This window comes from Podarcis muralis, chromosome 3 (assembly GCF_964188315.1).
Source record: "Podarcis muralis chromosome 3, rPodMur119.hap1.1, whole genome shotgun sequence".
Lineage (NCBI taxonomy): Eukaryota > Metazoa > Chordata > Lepidosauria > Squamata > Lacertidae > Podarcis > Podarcis muralis.
The window spans coordinates 1,633,913-1,656,304 of NC_135657.1; the positions used below are offsets into that span (position 1 = coordinate 1,633,913).

The window sequence follows — 22,392 nt, forward strand, 5'->3', positions numbered from 1 at the left end:
TTCTCTTTGCTAGCTGATGCTAGAGAGAGAGGGAGCCATGTTGCAGTGCTCCGTGTGTGTTAACAACAACAACAACAACAACAACAACAACAACAACAACAACAACAACAACAATTTATTATTTATACCCCATCCATCTGGCTGGGTTTCCCCAGCCACTCTATGCGGCTTCCAAAGAACACTAAAATACAATAACCTATTAAACATTAAAAGCTTCCCTAAACAGGGCTGCCTTCTGATGTCTTCTAAAAGTTTGGTAGTTATTTTTCTCTTTGAAATCAGGTGGGAGGGCGTTCCACAGGGCGGGTGCCACCACCGAGAAGGCCCTCTGCCTGATTCCCTGTAATTTGGCTTCTCGCAGTGAGGGAAGTGCCAGAAGGCCCTTGGCGCTGGACCTCATGGTCCAGGCTGAACGACGGGGGTGGAGACGCTCCTTCGGGTATACGGGACCGAGGCCGTTTAGGGCTTTCAAAGTCATTTCAAGGGCTTTGAATTGTGCTCGGAAACAAACTAGGAGCCAATGTAGGTCTTTCAAGACCGATGTTATGTGGTCTCGGCGGCTGCTCCCAGTCACCAGTCTAGCTGCCACATTCTGGATTAGTTGTAGTTTCCGGGTCACCTTCAAAGGTAGCCCCACGTAGAGCGCATGGCAGTAGTCCAAGAGGGAGATAACCAGAGCATGCACCACTTTGGCAAGACAGCCTGAGGGCAGGGAGCGTCTCATCCTGCGTACCAGATGGAGCTGGTAGACAGCTGCCCTGGACACAGAATTGACCTGCGCCTCCATAGACAGCTGTGAGTCCAGAATGACTCCCAGGCTGTTCACCTGGTCCTTCATGGCACAGTTACCCCGTTCAGGACCAGGGAGTCCTCCACACCTGCCCACCTCCTGTCCCCCAAAAACAGTACTTCTGTCGTGTCAGGATTCAACCTCACGAAGGAGGGCCTCAGAAGGTGATCTCACCAGATAAGGCAAGCCTGGAGACACAGAGTCAAGGTACAATAAACCCAACCCCTTGAGGACCAGAAGCTTGAAGCAGGTAGAGAGCAAGATGGTTTGGGAAGGTGGCTCTGGAACAGCCCCAGGAGCCTCTTTCCTTTACTCACTGGTCGTGATGTCCAGGCTGGCGATGCTGCTTGATGTGCCAGCTACCTGCCGGGGGACGCTCACTGTCTGGAGGAACTGCTGCACCTGCACGGAGTCTAAGGGCGCTGAGGACCCCGGGGAGAGCTTGAGGTAGGCAGCGCCACGGATCAGGCCTGGGGGAGAAAGCAGACAAGTGTGGGCGCAGAGCAACGCCTCCGCCCCTGTGCCAGGCAGCTGGCCGAGAGCGGAGCCAGTGAGTTGTATGGGGGGTCCTGCCTCAGCACCCCCCACGCCGGGTGGCCCCTGGGTAAGTCAGCGCACCACTTCTTATTCCAACAGGATTTGGGGGATGGGTTGCTTTTTAAAAAATGGTGCGGCTTCAATCTTTTTCTTGTAATGATCTGTATATTTTAATAGATTATGTGTGTGTTTGTGTGTGTGCGTTGGGACGCGGGTGGCGCTATGGGTTAAACCACAGAGCCTAGGACTTGCCGATCAGAAGGTCGGCGGTTCGAATCCCCGCGACGGGGTGAGCTCCCGTTGCTCAGTCCCTGCTCCTGCGAACCTAGCAGTTCGAAAGCACGTCAAAGTGCAAGTAGATAAATAGGTACCGCTCCGGCGGGAAGGTAAACGGCGTTTCCGTGCGCTGCTCTGGTTCTCCAGAAGCGGTTTAGTCATGCTGGCCACATGACCCGGAAGCTGCATGCCGGCTCCCTCGGCCAATAAAGTGAGATGAGCGCCGCAACCCCAGAATCGTCTGCGACTGGAAATAATGGTCAGGGGTCCCTTTACCTTTATGTACCTAATAGGTATCTAAAGTCATTTGCACATAGCAAAATATGCATTTTATCAAAGTAATTGTTGAACTGAAATGCAACTAAGAAGAAGTATGTTTTTTGGGGGGCCCCAAGAGAGTGGAGCCCTAAGCTATAGCTTGTTTAGCTTATACGTAAATCTGGCACTGCTTGGGCAGGAAGAACCAGACGCACAAATGTAAGACGGGGGACACCTGGCTCGCCATGTGAAAAGGATCTAGACCAGGGGTCGGCAAGGTTTACCTTGACTGGGCCGGTTCACTCCAGCGGAGATCCCTCCTCCGTGGGCCGGAGTGCGCACACACGCATGCGATTTCTGGTGTCTGCGTCTGCACAGATGTGATTTCTGGCGTCCGCGCATGTGCAGACACGATTTCCGGAGCCATGGAAGCGAGTCTCCGCACCACGCTGTGGCAGTTTAGCGCAGCGCGCAGGGACTCGCCAAGCGGGAGGCTCGCTTCGGGGGAGGCTCGTGGGCCAGTTAAACGACCCCTGTGGGCCGCTTATGGCCCATGGGCCTTAGGTTGCCTACCTGTCATCTAGGGGTCTTAGCAAGCAGATCACAACCTTAATATGAGCCAACCGTGTGATGCAGCGGCAAAAGAAGCTGAAATTTGAGACCCCAAGTTCCGCCACTGCCTGCATTGCAGGGGGCCGGACTGGGTGGCCCCCGGGGTCCCTCGTGTGAGACCTTATGGAATGTGGGTGTTTTAATTTTGGGCGCATGACTGGGCAGAGGGAAGCAAGGAGGTGAAATGTGCTTCTCCAGTCTGGAGTGCAAACAGTATGTCAACCTTTGACTCAAAGGGAGGGAGGTCTGTTTGGCCATCCAGGGGCAGGATCCATCCACCTCCACTGCCCCAGCTCAACCCACATTGAGTCCAGCCCTGCCTCTGAGGGTCCCTTTTCACTCACCAGCTTGTCTCTTGACTCGGGGCCCACAAGAATCGACACCCTCCGAGCGACTTCTGAGGCACTAGGAGGAAAGAGAGGCGAGACCTTAAGGTTGTGCCAGAAAGTGGCCTTTTGTGAACTGGAACCCAGTTTCACAGATGCATTGGGGCCACACATACCATACATTTAAAAGTGAGGGGACAAGGGTGGCGCTTCGAATCCCCGCGACGGGGTGAGCTCCCGTTGCTCTGCCCCAGCTTCTGCCAACCTAGCAGTTCGAAAGCATATCAGTGCAAGTAGATAAATACTGTATTTTTCGCTCCATAAGACGCACCTGACCATAAGACGCACCTAGTTTTTAGAGGGGGAATGCAAGAAAAAAAGTATTTTTAAAGGGAGCGCTGAGCAGAGCCTGTATGCATCCCAGGCTCTGCTCAGCGCTCCCTTTCACGAGCTGCGAGGAGCGTGTGTGCGGCACTTGCAGGCTTTTCCCCGAGGAGGAAAAGCCCCCAAGAGCCGCACACATGCTCCACGTGGCTCTTTAAAGGGAGCACGGCTCTTGGGGGCTTTTCCGGGAGGTGGGGGAAGGGACTGAGGGGCTAAGCCAGAAGCTCGAACAGTGAGAGGGAGCACTGCGCAGCCTGCATTCACACCATTAGAGGCACACACATTTCCCCTGTAAGTGTGTCTTACATGAAGCCACTTCATTAAGAGCCAGTGTGGTGTAGTGGTTAAGAGCGGTAGTCTCGTAATCTGGATCTCTGCTCCTCCACATGCAGCTGCTGGGGGACCTTGGGCCAGTCCCACTTCTCTGAAGTCTCTCAGCCCCACTCACCTCACAGAGTGTTTGTTGTGGGGGAGGAAGGGAAAAGGAGATTGTTAGCCGCTTTGAGACTCCTGAAGGGGAGTGAAAGGCGGGATATCAAATCCAAACTCTTCTTCTTCTTCTAAGAACATTAGACGAGCCTGCAGGACCAGGGCAGCAGACCATATAGTCTAGCACCCTATCCTCACAGTGGTTAACCCGATGCAAAGATAAAAGACGCGGGTGGCGCTGGAGTATAACCACCGAGCCTCTTGGGCTTGCTGATCGGAAGTTTGCCGGTTCAAATCCTGGTGACGGGGTGAGCTCCCATTGCTTGGTCCCAACTCCTGCCAACCTAGCAGTTCGAAAGCACACCAGTGCAAATAGATAAATAGGTACCACTGCGGCAGGAAGTTAAATGGCGTTTCCGTGTGCTCTGGTTTCCATCACGGTGTCCCATTGCGCCAGAAGCGGTTTAGTCCTGCTGGCCACATGACCCGGAAAGCTGTCTGTGGACAAACGCCAGCTCCCTTGACCAGAAAGCGAAATGTGCGTCGCAACCCCATAGTCACCTTTGATCGGACTTAACTGTCCAGGGGTCCTTGACCTTTTACCTTTACCTCACATTCAAAAGCACATTCCCCCACCCCCACTCCAAAGAACAATCCTGGGAAGAAAGTCCTTCTTCACGCAGCGCATAAACTATGGAACTCCCTCCCACAGTGATGGGCATCTGGTAGGCCGCTGTCAGAACAGGATGCTGGTTGAGATGAGCCGTGGGCCTGATCCACCAGGCTCTCCTTATGTCCTTCACTATGGTTTAACCCTCAGAGAGCTACAATTCCCTGCACCCTTAAACTACGGTTCCCAAGATTATTAGTGTGTGTGTGCGCGCGCGCACTTTAAATGCACGGTGTGTGTGCAGCCTCCATTTTTCCCTCTTCTATGGGCTGCGTGTCTCCCTCTTCAGCCCTTGTTTTGGGACTGAAATGAAAAATTTAAGGTCTTATATGTATAATAAATGTTCATAAATGTACCAATCTAGCATGTACATAGATATGGGGACCACATGTCTGGAGCAGCCCAGGAAGACTGCCCTGAAACCATTTTGACTCCCAAACTGGCCAAATGTTTTCCCTGCAAGGAGGGAGCGGGTGAGGGAACCTTCCCATTGTCTCAGGAATTGGGAAATCACCATCTCAAAAGAATGGCCAGACTACCAGGAAAGGCAATCACATAACACATTATCAGATAACCTGGCAGACAGGAAAAACAAGAACATTCAAATTTCTGCTGTAGACCGCCTTTTCTGTGATGTAGGTATGATGTTTGTGGGGGGTGGTCTTGGGTTACACCCCTTCTGTGATGTAGGTATGATGTTTCTGGGGGTGGTCTTGGACTCCAAGGTGGGCAATTTAAAATGTCTATATAAGGGCAGACACACCTTGGTTCTGGGTCCTCCTCCTTCTCCTGTGTGTGAGGGGAGCACCCTGTTGCAACAGATCAATAAAGATCAGGCTTCTTAGCTGCTTTGCTTCTCAATATTCTCTGGTTGGCCTCTGTTATTTTCTCCTACTGATGGAGAACCTGCAAAGGACTCTACAAGGGCTCTTGTGTCCCCCATAAGGGAATAAGGGCAGATTTTCGTTTATTACGGGACCTACAAGCCTTTCTTGCCAGCCTCCTTGGGGTCAAGACTCTGCTGACTCAGATTCATCAACCTGAAAGGCAACATGTACATCTCAGAGAGCAAACATCCTCTGCAGGAAGATTTACATGTGTTTCTTCCTGGCTTCTGGAAGGGCAGGATATGTCCCACGCCCTGCATGCAAAACTCAGTTTTTTGCAGAAGAGGTGGGGCAGCCCTGGTGGTGTTGGGGAAGGCCTGGTGTGATTTCCATGGGGCAATCCTTGAAGGGGGTCAAGGGGGGGAGCAAATTTGGGTTCCTGTGAGGCAGCATCCTTTGCAAGGTGGCTGGTTCCCCTGATACTCTGGGCTTATCCACAAGGGTCATAATCCTGGGGACAGGCGCTCTGTGAAGCCCCCCAGCCTGCATCAAGGGGTCCCCGTTTGGGATCCCTCTCAGCACACCCCACCACCAAGCCACAGCCCCCCAGGATGTTTGGGGAGGCACAGCTATCCTTTTCTATACAGCCACACCAGTTAAAATGACTCAAAGCTTTGTAGTAAGAATAACTTGGCTTCAACCTCCGTCGGCTCCAAAGCCCTTGGCCAGAACCTGACCAGTTCTTTTTTCTTTTAACAGTCCCCACCCCACCCCCCGAATTTCCAACTTATTAACAAATACAAAAGAGAGAAGAACATAGAAATGTGAGGAATTGGTAAAAGATGTTTGGAAGTCAGAAAGAGGGAGGGTAGGAGGTCGGTGCTTTGTGTGAGCAATGTTTTAAGTTATGGATTTGTGTAATTAAAATGTAATGAAATATGGAAAACTCAATAAAAATCATGATAAAAAAAAACAAAAGAGAGAAGAACAAATTTCTCAAACATATACGAATAAGGGATTCATCATTCGGATTTGGGTAGCCAGATTCTGTGCGATTGCCATATAACTTAGGGAACAAGCTGTGCTATTATAATGATTAAGGTTTTAAATGATAATTTTAGGTTATATATTAGTGACTAAGCTTTAATTGATATTTTTTTAACTGTTGCTATATCTGTATTGTCCCTGTTATACCTAATTGCAAATTCAAATGTATCCCTATTGTGTTTTATGACTTCCGCGATATTGTATGTGGGCTGGAATTGGTCTGTGACCGAAATAATAAAATTCAATTCAGGGATTCATCAAAATCGAATTTCCTTTCATTCTTTTCATTATTTATATGTGCAGGAAGTATGTGCCGCACATAACAGCAGCAGCAACAACAATTCACAGCAGTGACTTTGACATGTGAGATCATCAAGTGCAGCAATTTTAATCAAAATCTGAGATGCAGTAGTGCTTTTTTCGTTTTGTTATTTTACAGAATTGTGGTGATCCATCGTGGAACAACCCCACTAAGAAGGTAACTGATTGGCTAGACCTCCTCACTGGTTGCAAAGGGGCCCCCCATAACCATTCAAGATTTAGGACACCCCCCCCCAAATGTAGGGGGAGGAGAATGCCCCAGGGGAGAATCAATGCAAGAGACTTACCTGGGGGGCTTCACCTCCATCCCAAGCAACTCCTAAAATCAGGGGCAGGCAGCTTGCAATCAGCACAGAGAGGGAAGGGACCATGGCGATGTCTGAGTGGTCCAGCCTGCCAGAGAGCATCCTTGGCCAGGTGTCTCCAGCAGGCCGCGCCTGCTATCGGGCATGCAAATGTTTGTGTTGGGAGTCCGAGATCCAGGCAGGATGCAGCCCCAAAACTTGTGTGCTCAAGGTGGGAGCTCCTTGTGGGCGGGGCTAGAGCACAGGTGTGAGTGGTGGGGGGAGGGGCAATGGCACTGGAGCCAGGCTTGGCAAAAGAGAATATTATTAGTGAAGAATTGGAAGAAAGAAGATTTTCGAACCGCGACCTTCCAATCAGCAAGTCCTAGGCTCTGTGGTTTAACCTACGGTGCCACCCGCGTCCCACAACATATATGTTGTTCTTGTTGTTTAGTTGCTTAGTCGTGTCCGCCTCTTCGTGACCTCCTGGACCAGAGCACGCCAGGCACTCCTGTCTTCCACTGCCTCCCGCAGTTGGGTCAAACTCATGCTGGTAGCTTCAAGAACACTGTCCCACCATCTCGTCCTCTGTCCTCCCCTTCTCCTTGTGCCCTCCATCTTTCCCAACATCAGGGTCCTTTCCAGGGAGTCTTCTCTTCTCAGGAGGTGGCCAAAGTCTTGGAGCCTCAGCTTCAGGATCTGTCCTTCCAGTGAGCACTCAGGGCTGATTTCCTTCAGAATGGAGAGGTTTGATCTTCTTGCAGTCCATGGGACTCTCAAGAGTCTCCTCCAGCACCAGAATTCAAAAGCATCCATTCTTTGGCGATCAGCCTTCTTGATGGTCCAGCTCTCACTTCCACACATCACTACTGGGAAACACAACATATATAAAACACAGTAAAATACCAAACATTAAAAACTTCCCAATACAGGGCTGCCTTCAGATGTCTTCTAAACGTTATCCAGTTCTTTAATTTACCTTTGCTAGCGCTGGGTGCCTTTTAAATGCTGGAGGCACGACATGTTTCCAAACACCAGTTGCTGGAAAGTCCAGGAAGAGAGAGTTGTTCTTGTGCTCGGATCCTGCCTGCTGGTTTCCCACAGGCAACGTCTCAGCCACTGTGAGAACAGGATGCTGGACTAGATGGGTCCCCCTTGGCGTGATCCAGTGGAATCTTATTACGTTCTTACTGAACCTCCAGGTCCAGAGGCACTCTATCTGGATTCCTAGGTCCTTGGGGGCATTTGACCACTTGTGTGAAGAGGATGCTGGACTAGATGGGCCGCCTTTGGCCTGATCCTGCAGGCTCCCCGGATGTTCACCAGAACTCATTTAAATGGCAGTGCTATAATAAACGGAAATCTGCCCTTGTTCCCTTATGGGGAACACAAGAGCCCTTGTAGAGTCCTTTGCAGGTTCTCCATCGGTTGGAGAAAATAGCAGAGGCCAACCAGAGAATATTGAGAAGCAAAGCAGCTTGTAAGCCTGATCTTTATTGACTGTTGCAACAGGGTGCTCCCCTCACACGCAGGAAAGGAGGAGGACCCAAAACAAAGGTGTGTCCGCCGTTATATAGACATTTTAAATTGCCCACCTTGGAGTCCAAGTCCACCCCCAGAAACATCATACCTACATCACAGAAAGGGTGGTCTACAACAGAAATCTGAGTGCATTGTTTACCTCCTGTCTGGCAGGTTACCTGTTAATGGTCACTTGATTGGATACCCTGAGGAGCCTGGCCAGTGTTTTGTAATGATACATACTTATTTCCTGAGCCAGGTCACAGGCTCACACCCTGTTCATATCTTAAATGTGCCCTTAAGACAGGATTTGTGAGGAAAGAGACAACGGGGAGGTTTCCCACTTTGACCTTGTAGAGAAATATTTGAGGTCAATTTGTTCAGGACTTTTTTTCTGTGGGGTTTCAGACATGTGGTTTATATATTTATGTACGTGTTTGCTTGGTACATTGGTACATTTATGAACATTTATTACATATCTAAGACCTTAAAATTATTATAACAGTGCTCACAGCTTTTGGATATACAGTGCAGTAATAAATAAGAGAGAATGAGCAAAGGGCCTTCTGTTCCTTAGGGATTAATCAGAGTCTGTTCCTAAACCCCAAGAGATTTGAAGCAAAGTTTCCTTTTCGCAATCTGCAGACATGGTGGTTGGGCTATTCACTTAAACATTGCCCTGTCATTAAAAGGGATGTGATATTGTGCGCCCACGCACCTGGGTGTGTGCATCGAAGATTGTGCACAAGTGAAACTCGGGTGCTTATCAGATTAGGCACACTTTCGCATGTCGGGGGAAGAGGAGAAGGAGAGCAGCCTTCTAGCAGATTTCTGCAACACTCGCTCTATCAGGAACACGAAAGGGCATGTCGGTGTCTTGGCAGCAAGCCAGGAGACAGAGTCCGATCCTGCCTGGGCCTGAACTCCAGGGAGGAGCATGCAGACGAAGGCAAAACAGGTGAGATCATTTCCGAGGCAGGTCTGGAGACGGGCAGGAGGACTGGGGAGATCTTCTGCGGTGGGGGGCACAGCTGAACGAAGCCCCCGGAGCCTTCGCTGGGGACTGATGAGACAGCTGGAGTGGGGAGGCAGGTGAGTTCACAGGCTGCAGCCTGTCAGGAGTCGACCGGATGCTCAGCCTGAGTCTCCCATGATAACAATTTGTTGTTGAGTTGTTGAGTCGTGTCCGCCTCTTCATGACCCCATGGACCAGAGCACGCCAGGCACTCCTGTCTTCCACTGCCTCCCACAGTTTGGATGCTGGTAGCTTCGAGGACACTGTCCCACCATCTCGTCCTCTGCCGTCCCCTTCTCCTTGCGCCCTCCATCTTTCCCAACATCAGGGTCTTTTCCAGGGAGTCTTCTCTTCTCATGAGGTGGCCAAAGTCTTGGAGCCTCAGCTTCAGGATCTGTCCTTCCAGTGAGCACTCAGGGCTGATTTCCTTCAGAATGGAGAGGTTTGATCTTCTTGCAGTCCATGGGACTCTCAAGAGTCTCCTCCAGCACCAGAATTCAAAAGCATCCATTCTTCGGCGATCAGCCTTCTTTATGGTCTTTATGTATGATAACAATAGCGAGACCATTTTCCACATCTCTTTTTGGCCCTGGAAATGTCTCCGGATCCAGCTGGGCAGTGGGAGGCTCCTCTGCAGAGGCCCCTCCCTCAAATGCAGGGGCTTAATTTAATTTGGCATCTCAGGGCATCTCAGACTCTCCCTGGGCTCCTGAGGGCTGCTTGAGACAGGACAACCTGTGCTCCGCAACCTGTGCTATAAGAATTTTAAGGTCTCAAATATAGAACAAATACTCATAAATGCACACATATCTAAATATATGATCTGTTGTAAACAAAATCTGCCCTTTTCCCCTTATAGGGTACCCAAGAGCCTGTATAGAGTCCTTTATAGGTTCTCCATCAGTCGGAGAAAATAACAGAGGCCAGCCAGAAAATATTGAGAAGCAAAGCAGCTCGTAAGCCTGATCTTTATTGATCTGTTGCAACAGGGTGCTCCCCTCACACGCAGGAAAGGAGGAGGACCCAGAACCAAGGTGTGTCTGCCCTTATATAGACATTTTAAATTCCCTGCCCTGGAGCTAAAGACCATCCCTCCTTACATCATACATACATCACAGAAGGGGTGTAACTCAAGACCACCCCCCACAAACATCATACCTACATTACAGAAGAGGTGGTCTACAACAGAAATTTGAATGTTGTTGTTTTTCCTGTCTGCCAGGTTATCTGGTAGACCTTTCCTGGTAGTCTGTCACCCTTTGAGATGGTGATTTCCCAATTCCTGAGACAATGGGAAGGTTCCCTCACCCCCTCCCTCCTTGCAGAGAAAACATTTGGGAGTCAAAATGGTTTCAGGGAGTCAAAATGGTTTCCGGGAGTCAAAATGGTTTCCAGGCGGTCTTCCTGTGCTGATCTATGTACGTGCTTGGTTGGTACATCTATGAACATTTATTATATATATAAGACCTTAAATTTTATTATTACAGAACCACGTGTCTGAAATAGTATGGGAGAGCAATCCTGGAGCCATTTCAACTCTCCCAATGACCTAAAATATTCCTCTACAGGGAGGGAGGCAAATGGGGAAAGCCTTCTCATTGTCTTTTTGCTGGGAAATCCTGTCTTAAGGGAGTATTTGAGTATTTGAGTATTTGTGTATGAATAGGGTGAGCCCCTCATATTGTGTATGAATATTGTGTATGAATAGGGACGCGGGTGGCGCTGTGGGTAAAAGCCTCAGCGCCTAGGGCTTGCCGATCGAAAGGTCGGCGGTTCGAATCCCCGCGGCGGGGTGCACTCCCGCTGTTCGGTCCCAGTGCCTGCCAACCTAGCAGTTCGAAAGCACTCCCGGGTGCAAGTAGATAAATAGGGACCGCTTACTAGCGGGAAGGTAAACGGCGTTTCCGTGTGCGGCTCTGGCTCGCCAGAGCAGCGATGTCACGCTGGCCACGTGACCCGGAAGTGTCTCCGGACAGCGCTGGCCCCCGGCCTCTTGAGTGAGATGGGCGCACAACCCCAGAGTCTGTCAAGACTGGCCCGTACGGGCAGGGGTACCTTTACCTTTACCTAGGGTGAGCCTGTGACCTGGATTCAGGAACTAAAGTATTTACCATCACCAAAGAATGGCCAGGCTGCCCATGTAATGCAATCAGTGACCATTATCAGGTATCCTGGCAGGCAGGATTTCTGCTGTAGACCGCCTCCTCCTGTGATGTATGTCTGATGTTGGGGTCTCGGAGTACAGGTGGGCAATGTCAAGAGTCTATATAAAGGCTTGCACACCATTGTTCTGGGTTCCTCCTCCCTCCTACGTGTGGTGATTGGGGACCCTGTTGTGACAGCAGTAATAAAGATCAGGCTTCATAAGACAACCTGGCTGGTAGCCAGATTCTGCGCCCAGATTTGTAGGTACAGATCACCCTCTAGAATAAAATAGCTTACTAGGGAAATGTTGAAGTTGGCCTTTGGGGCGCCTCAGGGTCAATTTTTTTTATGGTAGCCCAAATCTCAGTTGTACGGGTGTATGTAAATTTCTCCTACCAATAGGGAACCCACTTAAGGACTCTATTCGGGCTCTGGAACACCCCATAAGGGAAAGGGAGCGGTTTTTCTTATAACAGCCTGTAAGCAGCTGAGGTCACAGAAAAATAACATTGTAGGGTTGGATGGGACCCTGAGGGATATCTAGTCCAGCCCATTGCCGCTCAAGTTGGCAGATGGCCATCTAACCTCTGCTTAAAGACCTCCAAGGAAGGACAGTCCGCCAGCATCCGAGGGAGACCGTCCCACTGTTGATCAGCATTTGCAACAACAACAACAACAATTTATTTATACCCCGCCCATCTGGCTGGGTTTCCCCAGGCACTCTGGGCGGCTTCCAACACAATATTAAAATACAGTAATGGGTCAAACATGAAAAGCTTTCCTAAAGAGGGCTGCCTCCAGATGTCTTCTAAAAGTAGTTGTTCTCTTTAACATCTGGTGGGAGGGCATTCCACAGGGCGGGTGTCACCACCGAGAAGGCCCTCTGCCTGGTTCCCTGTAACTTGGTGTCTCGCAGTGAGGGAACCGCCAAAAGGCCCTCGGCGCTGGACCTCAGTGTCCAGGATGGATGATGGAGGTGGAGACGCTCCTTCAGGTATACAGTACCTAAGGATATGCCTGCACACACAAACACAGTAACACAAAAGTGTCTGTGTGGAGAGGGAGAGGGAAGCAATCAGTCAACTTTGCTTAGTGCCCATTTGCAAAACAAATGCATCCCCAGGGATGTTCCGTCTTAAGCCTATTAGCTTGCAGCAGCATGAACGGTGATAATAATAATAATAATAATAATAATAATAATAATAATAATAATAATAATTTATTGTTTATTGTTTATACCCCGCCCATCTTGCTGGGTGGCTTCCAGCAAAATATTCAAATGCAATAAAATACAATGCTGGGGTGGGTTTGGAGATCAGCATCAAAAGGTGGCAGAATTTGGAAACTGGAGGTGTGCAACGAATGATCACTGCAGATGGTGACAGCAGCCACGAAATTAAAAGACGCCTGCTTCTTGGGAGAAGGGCAATGACAGGCCTAGATAGCATCTTGAGAAGTAGAGACATCACCTTGCCAACAAAGGTCCGTATAGTTAAAGCCATGGTTTTCCCAGTAGTGATGTATGGAAGTGAGAGCTGGACCATCAAGAAGGCTGGTCGCCGAAGAATTGATGCTTTTGAATTCTGGTGTTGGAGGAGACTCTTGAGAGTCCCATGGACTGCAAGAAGATCAAACCTCTCCATTCTGAAGGAAATCAGCCCTGAGTGCTCACTGGAAGGACAGATCCTGAAGCTGAGGCTCCAAGACTTTGGCCACCTCATGAGAAGAGAAGACTCCCTGGAAAAGACCCCGATGTTGGGAAAGATGGAGGGCACAAGGAGAAGGGGACGACAGAGGACGAGATGGTTGGATAGTGTTTTCGAGGTTACCAGCATGAGTTTGACCAAACTGTGGGAGGCAGTGGAAGACAGGAGTGCCTGGCGTGCTCTGGTCCAGGGGGTCACGAAGAGGCGGACACGACTAAACGAATAAACAACAACAACAACAACGAATGTCAGTAAATAAGCTGCAGCTCGATGATACCCATAAGTTTCAAAAGGGAGGGAGGTTGGATGGCAAAAGAGGATGTGGGTAGAGTTTTGGCAGCACAGAAAAAGCAGGAAAACAACCATTTAGTGCTTATCAGAGTGGCTCATGTTTGACTAAGGTGTTGGGTTACAGATGGGTAGCCGTGTTGGTCTGCCATAGTCAAAACAAACAAAATTCCTTCCAGTAGCACCTTAAAGACCAACTAAGTTAGTTCTTGGTATGAGCTTTCGTGTGCATGCACACTTCTTCAGATACCAAAAGAAGTGTATCTGAAGAAGTGTGCATGCACACGAAAGCTCATACCAAGAACTAACTTAGTTGGTCTTTAAGGTGCTACTGGAAGGAATTTTTTTTTTTAAGGTGTTGGGTGTGAAACAGGGACCAGCCAGAGGTCTAATAAAAGATTCCATGAAACAGGAACGGGAAAGGAGAAACTTGACCCTGCCTAGCTGAACTTTGGAACTCCCTGCCACAGGAGCCTAGATGGCTTTAAAAGAGGACTGGACAAATTCATGGAGGAGGAGAGGGCTGTCGATGGCTTCTCGCCACAATGGCTGTGCTCTGTCCATCACGGTCAGAGGCAGCAACGCTGCTGAATGCCAGTGTCTGGAAACTGCAGGAGGGGAGAGTTGCTCTTGGGTTCGGATCCTGCTGAGGGGCATTCGGTCAGTTGCTGTGATGACAGGAGGCTGGACTAGGTGGACTGCTGGCCTGATCCAGCAGGGACTTATTATGTTATAGATACAGGTAGGTAGCCGTGTTGGTCTGCCGTGGTGGAAACAAATTAAAAAATTCCTTCCGGTAGCACCTTAAAGGTAAAGGGATCCCTGACCATTAGGTCCAGTCGTGGACGACTGTGGGGTTGCGGCGCTCATCTCGCTTTCTTGGCCGAGGGAGCCGGCACTCACCCTGTCGCGGGGATTTGAACCACCAACCTTCTGATCGGCAAGTCCTAGGCTCTGTGGTTTAACCCACAGCGCCACCCGCGTCCCTTCAAATTGCAAAGGGGAGTAGCACCTTTGTTGTTGTTGTTTAGTCGTTTAGTTGTGTCCGACTCTTCGTGACCCCATGGACCAGAGCACACCAGGCACTCCTGTCTTCCACTACCTCCCGCAGTTTGGTCAAACTCATGCTGGTAGCTTCAAGAACACTGTCCCACCATCTCGTCCTCTGTCGTCCCCTTCTCCTTGTGCCCTCCATCTTTCCCAACATCAGGGTCTTTTCCAGGGAGTCTTCTCTTCTCATGAGGTGGCCAAAGTCTTGGAGCCTCAGCATCAGGATCTGTCCTTCCAGTGAGCACTCAGGGCTGATTTCCTTCAGAATGGAGAGGTTTGATCTTCTTGCAGTCCATGGGACTCTCAAGAGTCTCCTCCAGCACCAGAATTCAAAAGCATCAATTCTTCGGCGATCAGTCTTCTTTATGGTCCAGCTCTCACTTCCATACATCAGTATGCACCTTAGAGACCAGTAACACCTTAGAGACCAGTATCAGTAGCACCTTAGAGACCAGCTAAGTTTGTTATTGGTATGAGCTTTCGTGTGCATGTACACTTCTTCAGATACATGTTATGAACGCCATCTCCAACTCCTCGAAAGATTCCATCAACGGTGTCTCCGAAAATTTTTACACATCACTTGGGAAGACAGGCGAACTAATACCAGTGTACTGGAAGAAGCAAAGATTACCAGTGTTGAAGCAATGATTCTTCAACATTAACTTCGTTGGACTGGTCATGTTTTGCGGATGCCTGATGATCATCTTCCAAAGCAACTACTTGAAAATTGAAAGTGTCATTCTGGTGGTCAACAAAAGAGGTTTAAAGACTCTCTCAAGGTAAATCTTTAAAAAGTAGCATAAACGCTGTCCTGTGAGCGCTCCAGTTGGAGAACAGCCTTTACCAAAGGTGTTGTGGGCTTTGAAGACATTCAAACTCAGGACGCAAGGGAGAAACATGCTAAGAGGAAGGCACGCTTGGCAAACCTTCACCATGATCAACTCCCACCTGGAAACCAATGTCCCCACTGTGGAAGGAAGTGTGGATCCAGAATTGGCCTCCACAGTCACTTACAGATTCACTGTTCAAGCCGTGTTTATGGAAGACAATCTTACTGGGCTAAGAGGGATCGCCAAAGAAGAAAGAAGATTATGTCAACCATCAAAAAGGGACTGGAGTGGCTGGGGCAATCCAGCCAGATGGGCAGGGTATAAATAGCATTATTATTATTATTATTATTATTATTATTATTATTATTATTATTACCACCACCACTGATAAGCCAGCATTTCACTCGCTGGTTGAGGCAGCTTTAGAGGGGAATGTTTGGCAGCTGAGTTGGGAGGGGGTCCCCCCCCTTTTAGTTCTCTTACAGCCCTTTGCATTTACTCAAAAAGTGTCCATGGGGACACCAGCCTCTGCAGCTCAGGCGCCTCTGCTTCCACCCCTTTCTCTTACTCTGCTTAGACCTCTTTCCCGCCTTGTCTGCAGGTAGCCCCTCACCTGCTGCCGCCACCTTGCAGCCTCCGACCCCTGCCTCTTCCGCTGCAGGGTCCTCATGGAGACCAGTCCCGGGAGCGGCTTGGCGGGGGTCCTGAACGGCCTGGCAGATCAACTGGGAGAGCCCACAACTGCAGACGCGGTGAGTGCATTTATTCTACGCCAACCTCTCTTCCCCCCCCCCCCCAAAAAAAATTTATTGGTTTTCCACATTTATGACAAAAAAAGACATTGCAAAACACACAACAAAGAAAAACACTTTACAATACAATAAACTAAACACAAAAAAGGATTATTTCTTAGATATCTTATTCTCATAACATTGATAACTGACTTCCTCGAATCCCCTCTAACTGAATTTCATTATATCACCTGTATGAGAGTTCTCCAAATTCATATTTCTAATAAAATTGACTCCTAACATTTTCAAAGTTCTTCTCCTTTATTAATATTCTAATCCTTAATATTTGTTTTATTGTTCTAACTCCTCTAAACTGTGAGGCTGCCTGAAGCTGGGCTGGGCTGAGCACTTTGCTAGGCAGTGTCAAACGCAAGGTCGAGCCACAGTTTACAAGATACTAGTTATAATTTAAGGAAGAGAAACATCTTGATTGTCAGAACTGTTGACAAGCGAGCCCAGGTGGCAGCTGCAGAGAGACTCCAAAACGCTGCCTTCTGCTGCATGGCACAGACTCTGGACTCCTAAATTCGAGGCCGCCACATTTGGAGATAATTGATTTCTGCAGACTGCCGACGAATAATCTTAATTATTATGGTACTTACTAGAAAGAACTGCAAAGATCTGGGAATCATGCCAGATTCGTTAATCAGCTCCCCACAACCCCGAAGGAGACAGAGCAAAATCACACATTATTTTCTCCAAAAGGAGGAGAGTAAGAGGGAGCTGAATGAGCTGAATAAGGGAGACTGAATGTGACTGAATGAGCTGAATAAGGGACAGAGAATGAGCTGAATAAGGGATGCGGGTGGCGCTGTGGGTTAAACCACAGAGCCTAGGACTTGCCGATCAGAAGGTCGGCGGTTCGAATCCCTGCGACGGGGTGAGCTCCCATTGCTCGGTCCCTGCTCCTGCCAACCTAGCAGTTCGAAAGCACGTCAAAGTGCAAGTAGATAAATAGGTACCGTTCCAGCGGGAAGGTAAACGGCGTTTCCGTGCGCTGCTCTGGTTCGCCAGAAGCGGCTTAGTCCTGCTGGCCACATGACCCAGAAGCTGTATGCCGGCTCCCTCGGCCAGTAAAGCGAGATGAGCACCGCAACCCCAGAGTCGGCCACGACTGGACCTAATGGTCAGGGGTCCCTTTACCTTTAAGAGGGAGCTGAATGAGACCAATCCTCCTCCCCCCACTGTTCTGGATTGGTCAACTCATCTTAAAGGGCTCCAAACAAAACGCTAGATTTTTTTACTTTATTATGTCCGTGCTTGAGGTTGGATGGGGTGAATTCAAAAGTGGAGGGCAGAGAAATCAGCCTGCCAAACTTCTGCCCTGCAGGGCTTGGAGGAGGACTTGGAAGAGGAGGACCAGGTGAGGCGGCCAGTGGCCCAGTGGACCGTCTCCGAGGTCTGCTCCTGGCTGAGACGAGGGTCCCTGGGGGCTCAGGAGAAGCCCCTCCTGGAAGCGGCGCACAGCCACGCCATCTCTGGAAAGGCCCTGCTGCGCCTGACGGACGAGACGCTGGAGCGCATGGGGGTTGCGCCCTGGAGCTTGCGGCAGGAGCTGTTGCGCGAAGTCCTGCACCTTCGCATTCAGCAGGAGATGAAAGACTTGCTGGACATTACAGGAGGTGAAGATGGGCACCCAAAGCGGGCGGGGAATTGCATGGGTGCCCCATAACTGTCCCCATCTACTGGGTGCTGTCAAAGTCCTTACTGGGACTGGAACGGAAGCAGAATGTGTAGGGATGGGGGTGGGGAGACCAAGGGCATTGATTTAATAAAATGTATTCCTGTTAATGGAGAAATCTGAGGTCTCCCTTGGACAAAAAGCAAGGACACCAGCCAGGAATACCAGAACAAAACAGCAGCCAGTAGGCTTGGTCTTTATTGACAGGACTCCTACCTGCCACCAGGTGGAACAAGATGGAAGCCCCGAACAAAAGAGCCCCCAAACTTTTATTAGCTGCTAATCCCCATGTTACACCCCCCCCAAACTACGTTACAGTTACATCATGGAAGGGGAGGTCTGGTGGCCGTAATCTGAGCATCCTGGACCCTGCCCCATGGTTCCCCCTGCCCTCCACCAAACACCCATCAAGTGTAACAAAAGAGATCTTTACATTTCCCTGTTTCCCAGCCAAGTTCATCCCACCCTTTTGTCTCCATCTGGGTTTGTTCTTTCTGGAATGGCTACCTGTTTGGCACTCAGGTATCAGGATGCCAGGGATCATCACTCAGGCAGAGGGGCTGCTGAGGAGCTGAGCTCACATCTCTATAGGAATTTCTGAAGTTTTCCCAGTGAGCCAGTACAGAGATGCATTTATCAGCGAATTCTTACATTTGGTATCCTGCAGCAAAGGCCCTTTGAATAGATAGGAAGAAACTGTGATGAAGTGTTTTGTGGAGACAAGTCACAAAAGTGATTGTGCTGATTTTGGTAGTGGGCTGCATGTGCATGACATCTGCTGGAGGGGCAACCCCCCCAACCTATACATAAATTCTTGCAACAACCCCTACATAATAAATTTTAATTGAAGTTTTAATGTTATAAGCGGAAAATTACAGAAGGAAAAATAATAAAGAAAACACACACAGAGAGAGAGAGAGGATACCAGGGTACAAGGGAGAGCATTTTGCAGTGTTAGTGCAGACATGGAACATGAATTCCGCAGAATATTGCTCGGCCTTAATGCACATTTGGAAAGGAAAATTCTGTAGTGATTGCCTGTACTGTATGCTGAATGTGAGATGGATCAAACAGAAACATTAATTTTAATTCCCTTGCTTTTGTATCATGTGTCCAACCGTAGGAATAGAGCTGTAATGAAACGTGGTAAGATAAGATAAAATATAAAAGCATGGGTGTGGAATAAAATTGATACACTGCTAGATTATTTGAAAAGACCCTCAAAGCGGCTTACAAAACAATGAAATGATCAATTAGAAAGATTAACAACACTTTGGAAAGTTTAAATAACAATAGGCTACAAACAGGTTAAAACTCGCATCAACTTTCTAAGCATCTGGATAGGCAGATGTTTTATTTAGTGGGTGCCGAAAATAGGAGAGGGAAGGCGCCCGCCTGGTGTCAATTGGCAGGGAGTTCCAAAGTGCAGGTGCTGCCACGTTTAAGTCTGAGTTCTTACAAATGCGGAGCGGGTGTTCATCGCACCTGTAGCAGTGCCAGATCCGCCGATGGAAGTGTTTTAATTAGCGGTCTTGCAATATTTCTGAAGGAAACTAAACAACCCCTTCTCCGTTCTTCCACACACAGCGTGATCGAGGGAGGCCCGCTGTCAAGTGAGCTGCTCTGTCTGGGATGCAAAAAAAGGAAACACGCTTTGGTGCCAGCCTTTGGACCTCCGAGCAGGACGGTGGAGCCCAAAGCCCAGTGCCAGGCCAGGCTTCAAGGACTGCAGAATGGAAGGAGCTGCTTTGGGGTTTGGACTCGGCAGTTTGCAGCCCCGGGGGCAAAGGCTTTTGTGGCAGAATGTGGGTTTTCTTGGGGAAGGGGCTGCCCCCCATGCCTGTAGCCTCCTAGGGGCCTCCTGCAAACATCTGGTCAGAGGAGGATGTCCCACTCTTCATAGGTGTGGGGAAGGGTTGCAGCCCAGCAGCGGAAGTTATGTTGCTAGGCATGCGGAAGGTACGAGGCTCAACTTCTGGGGGCTGCTGGCTGGGGGAGGGGGGGATCCCTGCAGAGATCCTGCCAGTCAAGGTGGGCCATACTGAGTTAGGTGGACCAGGTGTCTGACTGATTTGCCGAGACGTAAAGCTACGAAACTGTTGTTCGAGAAAGTGTTTGTCATTTTGAATTCAACAGGACTTGCTTCCAGGAAGCCCAGTACAGTGGTACCTCGGGTTACAGACGCTTCAGGTTACAGACTCCGCTAACCCAGAAATAGTACCTCGGGTTAAGAACTTTGCTTCAGGATGAGAACAGAAATCGTGCTCCGGCGGCGTGGCAGCGGGAGGCCCCATTAGCTAAAGTGGTGCTTCAGGTTAAGAACAGTTGCAGGTTAAGAACGGACCTCCGGAACGAATGAAGTACTTAACCCGAGGTACCACTGTATGATACCACTGTGCTCTGGTCCATGGGGTCACGAAGAGTCGGACACGACTAAACGACTAAACAACAACACCACCACCACCACTGTATGATGCTACAAATAAAACAGATACATAACCTATTTCCTGCCCTGCAAAATTAAATCACCTTTTATTACAGTGCACCATACAAAAATATTACTTTAGTACATGGGTAGGCAAACTAAGGCCCGGGGGCCGGATCCGGCCCAATCGCCTTCTAAATCTGGCCCACAGACAGTCCGGGGATCAGCGTGTTTTTACATGAGTAGAATGTGTGCTTTTATTTAAAATGCATATCTGGGTTATTTGTGGGGCATAGGAATTCATTAATTTTTTATCCCCGCCCCAATAAAATATAGTCCAGCCCCCCACAAGGTCTGAGGGACAGTGGACCGGCTCCCTGCTGAAAAAGTTTGCTGACCCCTGCTTTAGTATATATGTGGCTGAGTCCTTGCGTGTTTAAATTTCTTTATCTTCGCAAGCTTGACGTGTGCAGCAGGGACTGTTGCTGGGATGTTGCACTGCAGAGAGTTCTTCAGCCACAAGGTGGTGAGCGAGAGAAAGAAACCAGCAGGCAGAGAACATTAGGATTAGGAACCAGCACTGCATTTAAGGCCTTCTCGCATCTCTGCACCCCTAGCCTAAAAAGGCACCCCCACACTTAAAATAATAGACTCATAGAGTTGGAAGCGACCGCAAAGGTCATTTACACAAGAGCAATGTCCAGCCACTTTTGATTGATGGGGTCTGTGTGGAGAGGGTAACAACGTTCAGATTTTTGGGCATTGAATTACAAGAGGATCTGTCCTGGAGTGTCAACACAAGGGGGCTTGTGAAGAAGGCGCAGCAGAGACTGTACTTTTTGAGAATTCTAAGGAAAAACCATCTTCCGCAGAAACTGCTGCTTGCCTTCTATCACTGTGCCATTGAGAGCGTGCTCACTTATGGCTTATGTGTGTGGTACGGAAGCTGTACTACCCAGGACAGGAAGGGGTTGTGCAGAGTTGTTAAGGCAGCAGAGAGCATTGTTGGCTGCCCACTCTCCACCTTAGAGCAGATTTATGCCACAAGGTGCCATAGGAAGGCACTGGACATAGTAAAAGATCCATCGCATCCTGGTCACGGTCTCTTCGAGCTCCTGCCGTCGGGACGGAGATACAGGACGATGAAGACAAGAACAAGCCGTCTTAAGAACAGCTTCTTCTCCAGAGCGATCTCGGCCCTGAATGGGAAGCCTGGACTTTGAAAGTCATCTAATCTTCCTTGCTGTTTTATACTGTATTGTTTTAATTAGTGTTTTTATAGTTGTTTTGATTTTGTGTGGAGTGCCCTACCTGGGTGGATGGAGCAGCCAAGTAATTTCGTTGTCCCCGAGAGGGGGCAATGACAATAAAGATATTATTATTATTATTATTATTATTATTTAGTTCACCCCCTCTGGCCAGGACCAACCAAGGCCCCTTCACAAATTCCTCTTTGGTCTCAAACCCACTCTGCTGATCCTCAGCGTCCTTGGACAGTCCTTGGGAGGCAATCGACTCCCTGTGTAACACTTAGGCAGCGGCTGGTCTCAGATTCCTAAAAATCTCTAAAGGCCCAAAGTACGTTTCCGAGCACAATTCAAAGTGTTGGTTCTGACCTTGAAAGCCCTAAATGGCCTCGGCCCAGTAGACCTGAAGGAGCGTCTCCACCCCGGACACCTGGGTCCAGCTCTGAGGGCCTTCTGGCGGTTCCCTCCCTGCGAGAAGTGAGGTTACAGGGAACCAGACAGAGGGCCTTCTTGGTGGTGGCACCCGCCCTGTGGAACACTCTCCCTTCAGATTTCAAGGAGATAAAGAACTACACTACTTTTATAACCTGCTCATCTGGCTGGGTTTCCCCAGCCGCTCTGGGCAGCTCCCAACAGAATATTAAAAACACGGTAAAAGATCAAACATGAAAAACTTCCCTAAACAGGGCTGCCTTCAGATGTCTTGTAAAAGTCAGATAGTTGTTCTTCTTTTTGACATCTGGTGGGAGGGCGTTCCACAGGGCGGGTGCCACCACCGAGAAGGCCCTCTGCCTGGTTCCCTGTAATGTGGCTTCTCTCAGGGAGGGAACCGCCAGAAGGCCCTCCGAGCTGGACCTCAGTGTCCGGGCTGGATGATGGGGGTGGAGATGCTCCTTCAGGTGAACACACCTGAAGCTCCCGTTGGGCTATGG

General features: G+C 49.3%; 1 protein-coding gene across 1 annotated transcript; it reads left to right on the forward strand.

The window, feature by feature from the left end:
- The first annotated feature begins 9,066 nt into the window (after window positions 1-9,066).
- Window positions 9,067-21,600, forward strand: LOC114594983 (sterile alpha motif domain-containing protein 12-like). Its single transcript, XM_028725293.2, has 4 exons — window positions 9,067-9,374; window positions 15,918-16,068; window positions 17,438-17,729; window positions 19,376-21,600. The coding sequence occupies exons 2-4, from the start codon at window positions 15,985-15,987 to the stop codon at window positions 19,378-19,380; spliced, it is 381 nt and encodes a 126-aa protein (XP_028581126.2). The 5' UTR covers window positions 9,067-9,374; window positions 15,918-15,984; the 3' UTR covers window positions 19,381-21,600.
- Window positions 21,601-22,392: the final 792 nt, after the last annotated feature.